At 38.5% G+C, this 10,857-nt stretch overlaps 1 protein-coding gene across 1 annotated transcript in view; it reads left to right on the forward strand.

The window, feature by feature from the left end:
* Nucleotides 1-230: 230 nt before the first annotated feature.
* rapgefl1 (Rap guanine nucleotide exchange factor (GEF)-like 1) overlaps nt 231-10,857 on the forward strand; it is a 26,894-nt gene continuing 16,267 nt past the window's right edge. Inside the window, exons 1-2 of the mRNA XM_008300949.1 lie at nt 231-462; nt 1,507-1,766. Of these exons, the coding sequence (XP_008299171.1) occupies nt 260-462; nt 1,507-1,766 (463 nt within the window). The 5' untranslated portion in view covers nt 231-259. The remainder of the gene's footprint in view (nt 463-1,506; nt 1,767-10,857) is intronic.

Genomic DNA, 10,857 nt, shown 5'->3' on the forward strand with positions numbered 1-10,857 from the left:
TTTTTTTTTTGACCAGAAAGGCGGAGAACCAGGAGACACGCCGACCCTCCACCTCCACCTCCGCCGCCTCCGATGGGTTAGAGCCGGGCTGTCCTCCCAGAGCAGCCCGCCGAGCCTCGGAGCTCACACCTGCGCACACCTGCCCGGGCCGAGCCGCAGCGGCCGGAGGATGATGTAGGAGCCCCGCCGCCTCCAGCAGCTCGACCTCCGCATCCACAGCACCGACCAGCACCGAGCCCTCCACACCCAGCGGCCCACCATGCCGGCCGGGATGAAGCCGCTGGAGAAGTTCCTGAAGAAGCAGACCACGGCGCTGACCCGGGCGGGCGGCTTCGTCGGCGGGGTGGCGGACAAGGCCAGCGGCGGCACCGGGGCGTCCCGCCGGAGGGCCAGCCTGTCCCGGGTGGTTCCGTTCTTCAGGGAGACGTCGCCGGAGAGCGGCCAGGCCCGGGAGGTGTTCAGGTGAGCGGCGGGATGGAGGGAACAGCTGGAATCAACACGTTAACAAACAAACCAATACAAAACGTCTAAATAATGTTCAGTCACACATAAAAACCATCAGAGTGACTCTAACATCACATCAGTATTTACTGTATTTAAAATAATATGAAAATATTATTTTGCAGATATTTTCTGTTAAAAGAAAAATGATTTGACTTTTACATTTGGCTGTAAAAGTTTCTTCAATCATCAGAATATTGTTTCACATCTATGTTAAAAATGATTTTAAAAACCCTTTTACTCTTATTTGACTGATTTTCCTTTAGTGACAGAAAATACAAAAATATGAATTTACACAATAATCATTAAAAAGGAGCCAAAACTGTAAATAATGGAAATAAAATCAGTATTTTCATAAACGCTTCATCAACACAGTTTCACAGTTTAAATACAGCTTTACTGCATTTAAACCAGAAGAAAATATTATTTTACAAATATTTGCTGTTAGAAAATGTAAATATGAAAAAGGCAAATAATTTAGTAATTTATCTTTTATTACATTTGACCATAATATTTAAAATAAATAAAATTATTTACAGATAATATGTATACAGGAAACAGCAAATATTTTTGCTCAATGTGCTTTTATTTGACAGAATTTCCCTGTTTTGTTAATTTACATTTAATATCTGATAAATTAGCTACAAGGGGAAAGTGTTAATTTAGTATTTTTTAAAATAGAAATTTAAATTACACAGTTTTGAATTTAAAAAGAGATTAAAAAATTGTAAAAAAAAAATAATAAAAAAGTGCAGATATGTTGTTAGACACAGTCTGGATGTGTCAGAGATCAGCGACGGTCTGATTCATGTGTTCTGGTATTTTTCTCTGGACCTTAAATAATGAGGAAAAGATCAAATCTGTATTTCATCCTGATGGAAATTATCTTACTCAGAAAAAACAAAATGACCAAAAATAAGAAAATAAGAGCTGCAGCAGCGAGCAGAGAAACCACAAAGACGTAGTTCACCCCTTTGACCCCTTTGACCCTTTTGACCCCTGCAGCCCCGACAGCGAGGACCCGCCCTCCTGGCCCTCGGCGGCGGGAACCGGCCCGGTCTCGGTGCCCGGCAGCGCCAACAGCTCCGGTTCCGGTTCTGGAGGAGGAGACGTCCGCAGCCCGTCCCTGTCCAGCGACGAGCAGAGCTCCGAGGCCAGTCTGGTCACCGACGGAGGAGGGACGCCGCTGCACCCCGACACCCCCGACAACCTGACGCTCGCCGTGCTGGACAGCGTGGCGGGAAAACGCTTCGGACACTGTACAGGTGAGACCTGGTTTGGACCTCGAGTACAGTAACACCTGCAGGCACCACTTACCACACACTTAGAGTGCAGTCCTGATGATCCTGATGATCCTGAACCCTGAGGAAGACCCAGTTTTACTGCCCAGAACTGAAATGACAGATGTACTGTAACTAAAAAGAACACAAACAGATCCTGACTCAGTGCAAGTAGAGATCAAATTAACTATTAGACACACAAAAGGTGCAAAGAGACAAACAGAAATGACGCAAAATGACCAGAAAGTGACGTAAAATACGCCAAACGATAGCAAATAGGCAACAAAACAGCGCAGAAAACACACAAAATCACCAGAAAGAGATTAAAACGGACTCACAGAGACACAACGTGACGCAAAAAACATCCAGAGAGACAGAAATAACAGCAAAGAGACGCACAAAGACACAAAACACCAGGAGACGCAACATGAAGACGCACAAAACGGACAGAATGAGATTAAAACTGACTCAGAGACACAAAACCGACGCAAACAGACACACAACACAACAGCAAGGGGTCCCGTGAGTACCTGAAAGACACAAAAACGACTCAAAACCAAGACCAAGGGACACAAAATGGTGACAAGAGAGAAAGAAATCAACACAAACGGGTGCAAATAGACACACAAACAGACAACTTCATGCAAAATGGCTGCAAAGAGACACAAAAACAACGCAAAAGGACCAGAAAGAGACGAAAACGGACTCAAAAAGGAACAAACGGATGCAAAACCGACGCAAACAGACACAAAAGCAAAAAGCAAAGCTGGTAGATGGACGGTGTGACGGTAGCTTCAGTCTGCAGCGACGTGTGAATAAACGTACAAACGGCAGATTCTTGTTTTAATATTTAATACTTGTTCGTTATTTCAGTAAAAACAGTCGCAGCTGCTTTACGTCAATGTGGCCAAAACACCAAGTGGCTTCATGTCGGATCAGAACATCAACGTTTCCTTCAGAGTCTGTTTCTGCAGCAGGATTTTCATTTTACACTTCATATCACACAGACTGCAGCCTCAGCTGTGTGTGTGTGAGTGTGTGTGTGTGTGTGTGTGTGTGTGTGTGTGTGAGTGTGTGTGTGTGAGTCTGTGTGTGTGTGTTTGTGTATCCAGCGGTTACATAATCGCTGTCGTCCTCTTTAGAATCTGCTGCTTATTACAGCTGAAGGTTCATGTGCTGCTGCAGGAATGTTTGCTGCCTTTGTGTGTGTGTGTGTGTGTGTGTGCACGTAGGCTGCAGGCTGTTTGTGTGTTTGCGCTTCACATATTTTTCTAGAAACACAAATTACAAAATAAAAACATATTCACGTGTTTCAGCGTTTGAAGGATTTTTATCTGAACTCTGCACCAAGATAATAATCTGAAAATAACAATCCATGTAAATGTTAGTCTCCGGTCATAATATTTTTTATTTTATATATTTAACCTTTATTTAACCATATAAAAATTTTTACAGACTAATAATGTTTACTACTGTTAGGCTCCACCCTAAGCAAAAAAAAAAAACAACCAAAAAACAAAATTTGCATATTTACAGAAACATTCTCACATAAAAATTGTCTAAAAATTACAATATTTTTACAAAAATCACGAAGATTCATAACTTAAAAAAAAAGTACAAATATTATAAAGCAAGAAAATCTGTTGTTATTTAGACATGTCAAAATAATAAAAAATTGGAAAAAGGTTTTCATTAGAATTTTTTTTTTTAGGAATTCCAGAAAAATATTTTGTAAATTTAAAATATGTTTCCCCAAAAAACACCATTTATGTTATTTTTACGTTATTTATTATTTGAAAGATTCCAAAGCAAGAAAATATTTTCATGAATCTATTTTATATTTCAGAATTTTACAAACAAGAGTTTTAAACATCTTAAATGTTTAGATTTTTTTTTCAATTAAAAAAAGTTTTGTAATATTTAAAATATTACAGATAAAATACATTTGATTATATAACATTACAAAGTACAAAACCAGAAAAAAAAATACCAATAAAAAAATTAACAAAATGAAATAATAAATCATATTAAACATTTCAAAACAAGAAAATCTGTTTTCAAATCTACAAATAAAATAATAATAAGTAAAATGAAAAAATAAATTATTTTAAACATTCATGTATTTTGAAATTATTTTTATTCAAATATTTTTACATTTACAGATATAACAAATCATAATAAGAAATATGTTTAATGTATGTGTTTGTAGTTTGTTGTGAACGATTCAATCAGTAAACTGGCAGCACAGAAACGTCTCAGAGTCACATTAATCAGACTAAAGCAGCTGATCAAGAATTAACTGATAAACTCGGTTTGGTTCTGAGGACATGAATCAGTTCAACGTGTTTCTGCTGCTTCAGACAAAAAGAGAAAATTCACCAGAACGTCTGGTTTCAGCTCAACTTGATCGACTTGATGGCTGCTTTAGTTTCAGGTTTTCTGCTGCTTCAGGCTGTTTTTCACTGTTAGTCTAAAGCCAACCTGTCCTACGGAGGCCTGGAGGGGTCAGAAAGTCAAAGCAAAGTGAGAATCTGTGGCTCGAAAACAAGAAGAAACTCCAGTAAAGCAGTGGATTTGTATTTTCAGGAGCATTCTCTGACCTTTAAAGAGCTTCTTTACGAGCTTTAAGGAGGAAAGTTTATTTCAGAGAAAAGACTCGACAGCTGCTGTCGCTGCTTTTTACATGTTGGATTAAAAATAACAGCTCAGATGTGTTCAGTCTGAGCTCGACCTTCTTCTGTCATTAAAGGACTACAAATATGGAAAGTTTTCTATTTACGGACTACAAACTGTCAAATCCACTAATAATAGATGTTCCAGCTGAGTTTCTTTGTTTTTTTTTTAGGTTTATTTTTGGGCTTTTAAGCCGTTGTTTGATGTTTACAGTGAAGAGAGACAGAAAGCGCTGCCACGTCTCCTTTTATACTCGATTCTGGTCAAAGTGTTAAACCTCTGAACCTGCCGGCAGGTTTAAAAAAATGACCAAATGACGCCATTTATCGAAACAAGAACATGTAAAAACACATCATGTGTGACATCCAGCTTCCTACTTTACAGATTTGTGCTGTTTTGTTAAATTACAGATAATAACTAGTAAAGCATGGAAAGATAAATATTAATTTACATGTTAATTCTATTAAAATGGACCAAAACTGTAAATAACATATACATCCAATTTTTAAAATTATTATTTTTATGAATGATAATTAATTTTTTAAATAAAGTTTGACTGTAAAGTTACACTATTTAACTGTATTTAAATCAGCTAAAAATTCATTATTTTAAGCATATTTATGAATTATGTAAAGATTTAAAAATCGCAAATAATTGTTTTGTAACTAATTGTTTTATGTTTGTAAAAATACACAGATTTTTATTTTTCTTAAACCACCAAAAATATTATTTTTATTATTATTAATATTATGTATATTACAAAAAGGCGACAATTTTTTAAAACAATTTACATAATGCACAAATTTTTTTATTTTACCAATTTTTGCAATTTTAAATTACAGATAATATTTAATAAATTCAGAGAAAAAATATTTATTTAAATATAGATTGTAAAAAAAAAAAATTACATCAAAAATCTTTTTTTTAACAAATACAAATTTGTTCTTTTTGTGTGGCTGTAAAATGACATTGTTTTAATTGTATTAAAATCAGCGACGAGTATAAAGATATTTAATTTTAATTTTTGAATTTTTTGAATTTAATTTTTTTTTAATTTTACAGTTTTTAACATATTTTTTCTGACTCTCGTTGCCAACTTTTTCAGCAATTTTTGACTTGATCTGCTCTTAAATTCCAGATTTTTGAACATTCAGCCTCGTGAATTAAAAATCAGAAAGTGCAAAAACATGGACTCTAATTCAACCGTCGATCGATTATTGGTTAATTTAAAATGTGCATTCCTGTTGCTGACATCGTTCATTAATTAATTATCACATAATGAGCAGCAGTAAACGAGGATCTGCTGCAGGATGTTTGTTGTGATGCAGCCGAACATCTCAGTGCTTCATATTTAATCACTGCAGAGTCTGCTGACCCACATCCAGCTCCTCTCTCTGCTCTGCGTCACATCAGAACCAGAGTGAAGGATTCTCACCTGTCTGGTTCGACCTGCTGCAGCGTCACCAACACACCTTGTGACCTTTTAGCAACAGTACGATGAAACCGCAGCAGTTTTCAGGGACGTGAGATTCCATGTTCAGGAAGTAGGAGCATGTTCGTATGTGTTGGTTTCACCGCAGACAACAATCGTCTAACCTGAAGCCCGGTGAAGTTTAAACAACTGATTTTCTATTTGTTTAATGGACTCCGGTTGTGTTTTTCCTTCATTTCTGCTATTAAATGTTGACAATTAGGCACAAAACGACCACAAAGGCATGAAAGAGACACAAAACGACCGTACAATTGCACAAAAAGCTCACAAAGAGACACAAAATGACCACAAAGAGGCACGAAACAACCAGAAAAACACACAAAAAGATCATAAAAAGCACATAATGATGAGAAAGATGCTCAAAGCAGGGCTCCAGACTGCCATCAGAATGGCGGCATTTGTGCGAGCGCATGATGATCATTGAGCTGCATTAGTGTCGCTGTAACCGTTAACAGAGGCAGCTGCTGTGTTAACCACAGTGGTGGAAAGTAGGACTTTTATAAGTACTGCGGTGTTTACACCTAAAAATGTGGTCATGTTGTGAAAAGCGCTGTTTTTTTCCTGCTCATAGAAAAGTAGAAAAAAAATCAGTTGGTTTCATTTTGGACAAATCTGACATTAGAACGCCCTAGTTTACTCTTTTTTGGTCGCACACCTGTCTGAGGACACCACAGCCACCGAGCAGCATCCACCACAGCCGGCAATGTGGGGCGTTTAGGGGACATCGGTAAATTGTAGCGCCTATTGATAAGCAGATGTTCAGCGAGTCATATGTTTTGCCCGTGACAAATGAACACAGAGACGCTAAACGACAGCAAAGACTCGCAAGATGACCGTAAAGAGACACAAAAAAACCACAAAGAGATGAATAAAATAACAGATAGACGCACAAAACAGCCAAAAAAAGACACAGAATGACTACAAAGACGGGCAAATTGAGACAAAAACTGACCATAAAATGACAAAAAAAGATCCCAAAGATGCACAAAATAACCAAAAAGGTGCACAAAATGAACACCAAGACACACAAAATGATTGCAGAGACACACAATGACCATAAAAAGAAGATATTGGTGACGAAAAAAACTAAATGAGTTTGCGTGTGCCTCGGAAAACTCTGGTTGAACTTGTAAAACAGTCCTGTAACCTTAAGCTGAACGTAAGTTTAAAAAAATTTGATCGTATTTTTGTTTCAGAGACCTGTTGTGTTTTTCCTTTATTCCTTGTGTTTGTGTTAAACGGGCCCGAAGTTTGGAATAATGAGGTAAAAGGCTTTACACGCCTGTAAACGCTCCGTTTTTGAATATTTTTTAAATATTTTGACGCCGAGCAGACGTCCTTTTGACTCATATTTCTTTGTATGACCACCTGCTCTGACAGCGCTGCTCACAAGCTCTGGCTGCAGGCTTCCTGAAGCTGTCCAATCAGGAGAAAGAGGGCTATTTGGAGGCGGGCTTTAAAGATCCAGGAGCTTGTTTCACTCAGCAAAAGCCTAATATATGATAAATAAGGATCTTACTGAACTGTGAATCGTGGAACAAAAATATTAGTTTTACAGGTAAAATCATGTAAATACCTTGCGTGGAGTCAGTCAGTGGATCTAAACCCTGTTTTTGAGCCTATATTTGTTCACATTTAACCAAATTTACAGCCAAATTAATTATTATCAGCTCGTGTCTGTAGCGTATCATAGACGAACACACAGCTGTCACCGGATTACAGAAACACTGAAAGAAACGTAAAAGCAGACAGATTTTCAGGCAGGTTCTGCGCTCATAGGAATTGCTGTTTTTCTCTGGTTTTTAAGTGGATTTCTGCAGTTTTATTCAGATCGACATCAGAGATAATGATACCTACAGGAAGTGTGAGTCACGCCGAATCTAAAAATATATGTTTGATGTCTGTGAGTTCAGATCTGAAGGAGTTTGGTCTCCGAGCAGGACTGTGATGTTTGATGAAAACTGCGGAGGCCAGGGTCCCTTCAGAAAGTGCCTTAATCTCAATAAGTCTGCTTTATTTTGACACTCGGCCGATTTGCTCCCCCAGAAACAGGCTGAAACATCAGACCCAGGTGGTTATTTTTGTTAATTAATCACTTAATTGAATGACGGGGAGACTAACGCGAAGAGTCAGTGGATCAGTTTAACCCTCAGCGTCCAACGTTTGCACTTCACGTCCAAATTCTCATCCCTGCTTCTCGGTTGAGCTGCTTTTTATTACACAAATCAAATTAAAATGTACAGTTTGACCTTTCCAGTGATACCAGCTGTTCAACTGTCAGATCTTTGAGATTTGTAAAAAAAAAACAACAACAAACATTAATATGAGTTCGCTTTGTCTACCAGAAAGACACAAAATGAACAAAAAGATGCACAAAACAAACACAAAAACACACAAAATGACCATAAAACGACACAAAATAGACCTAAAAGTGCTTTAAAACAAACACAAATACACAAAATGACCACAAAACGAACATAAAATGCCCACAAAGAGAGGACAATACTGAGAAAATCTACTTGTGTTTGGATGTGTGTGTTATAAAAAAAGGAACTAAACACTCCAGTGACAGTTAATCCTGCTTTTCCCAGTGTCTCACCATCAAGGTTCTGATATTTCCAGATTCCAGACAATCGGCCAGCATTTCACCATGACATTTATGTAAAAGTAGAACAGTTTCACAATATAAAATCTTTCTTTTCCCAGATATGAAGGCTGGTCGTAATCTGCAGGTGTAATCATATGAAATGATGGAAGGTCTGGACAGACTCCACTGTTCTTAATAGTGAAAGTAAAACCTTCATGAAACCACAGTCTGGTTTGAAGAGATGCTGGAAACTTTTCCTCTGAATAAAATCAGATGAAAAACAGGACGATGGTGAACTTAGACCTGCTGAGCTGCTGGATTAAAACGCTGCACTTTTCCCATGATGCTTAGAGTTTGTTTCTTGAATGAGAAGCTGTGTGTTGTGTTGTTTCACGCAGACTGAGGCAGCAAATCAGGATAATCCCGGGTTCAGGGTTCAGTCGAACTGTGGATTTAGAAAATAATTAGCGTGTGTGAACATGTGCGTGTTTTCCCGCCTTTCGTTGATGATGTCGCCTCCTGTGATTGGCTCCTGGAGCTGCAGCCTGCCCTTCTGCTGCTGCCGCTTTTATCTTACGTAACACGACTGACTGAAAACAGACTCACCTGCTGCAGGTGAGACTCACCTGAAATACACAAAAACATACAGAGAAGACGTGAGACTGAGCTGCAGCAGGAAGCTCGACTTTCTAAAGTCCTGCACCTCTGCTATTTAACTATTTACATGTTTACTAGCTCTACAAATGCTGTGAGACATTTTATTTTTGACTTGTAGCGTCCAATTTTGGTCCTTTATTGTGTCTTTTGACAGTTTTCTTCCTCTGCGGTCATTTTGTGTCACTTTTTAGTTGTTTTGCGCTGGTTGTTTTGTGTCCTATTGTGTTGTGTTGTCGCCACATAAGATAGATATTTAACTATTTCCACCTCCACAGACCTTTTCTCTCTGCTCTGCACATCAGCTGTAGAAAGATGTTTCACTATGCTGAACGTGTCTTAAACAACTTGCTCCTCTGTAAACCTTTCTTGAGCCACGCTGCATTTCATTTATTGATCCAGGGGGCTTTAATTTACTCTCTTTCTCCAAAAACTCTGAATTTTTGTCGGGTGACTGTTGGTCTCAGTGTAACAGCTTCACGGTTGCCTCCGAATTTTCATGTTTTTGCAGCATCTGGTTCGAGTCGACGCTTTATTTTAGGCAGATTTTCACTTGAGACAAGTAGAATAAAGTGATTTTGAAGGAGGGTTAAATTAAGCTACGAGAAGGCGGGAGCCAGTGGTTGCCACGGCGACATCCATCTCCCACCCCATAATATTTTCCCAGTGTGTTTAAACAGCTGCCTGGCAGGTAAAACAGAAAGACGATAAGTTTCCTGACAGTTTCATAAAAGAGCAACGAACGTGCCAAAGCCTCTTACATAACAGCCACGCTGAGTGACAGGCGTGTTGAGGCAGGCAGCTGTTCAGGTGGGACTCTACAGGTGAGGCTGACTTACCTGAGAGCTAAAACAACATTCTGCTGCCGCCCAGTTCTGTTTGTCTGTTTGTGAGGCCTCAGGGTTCAGGTCAGAGTCCTCAGAGTGAATTATTCCAACACTGGTTCATCCAAAACAATACAAATGTGTGCGTCTGTTGTCGTCCTTTGCAGTCATGAACTCTGGGTTTGTCTCCTTCTGCAGCCGTAATTATACATTTTAGTGGTTTTATTGTCCTGCAGAGAAAGAAGCTGAAACGTCAGCAGAAGTCGGAAACGCCACGAGCTGCAGCTTCAGCCTGTTTTAATACAGAGACGAGCAGCAGCCATTTTGTCCTCAGATATTCAGTTTATTTAACAGCAGAAAATAAAAGCACGAAACAAACCGCAGCTTCAACAGGTTCTGACACAATCCAGTGTGAGACGGTAATTATTCTGTTACCATAACAGGTTTATATACAACAAACCAAATGTAATACCAGAAATACTAAATTAGGCAAATGAGTGTTTTTCTACATAAAACCAAAAAACTGATGCAGCGTTTTGACGTTTACAGACTGAACGGTAGTGACAGTACGTTTAAACGTTACGTCATTGCTACGTTAGCATTATCGAGTGATGTTAGTTGCTATATTAGCCGAAAAAAGATAAAGTTACATTAGCCAAAACGTTGATAACAAGACATTATTAGTTGCTATTCCAGCCTAAATAAGAAGTCAGTCACTACATCAGAGTAAATAAGATAATGTTAGCAGCTACGTTAGTTCTAACAAGATAACAACAATAGTTTTAGTTGCTGTTAGCCTAAACAAGATGATGTTAGCAGCTACGTTAGTTCAAACAAGATAACAAC

Source organism: Stegastes partitus, unplaced genomic scaffold, assembly GCF_000690725.1.
Source record: "Stegastes partitus isolate 25-593 unplaced genomic scaffold, Stegastes_partitus-1.0.2 Scaffold1611, whole genome shotgun sequence".
In the NCBI taxonomy this organism is placed as follows: domain Eukaryota; kingdom Metazoa; phylum Chordata; class Actinopteri; family Pomacentridae; genus Stegastes; species Stegastes partitus.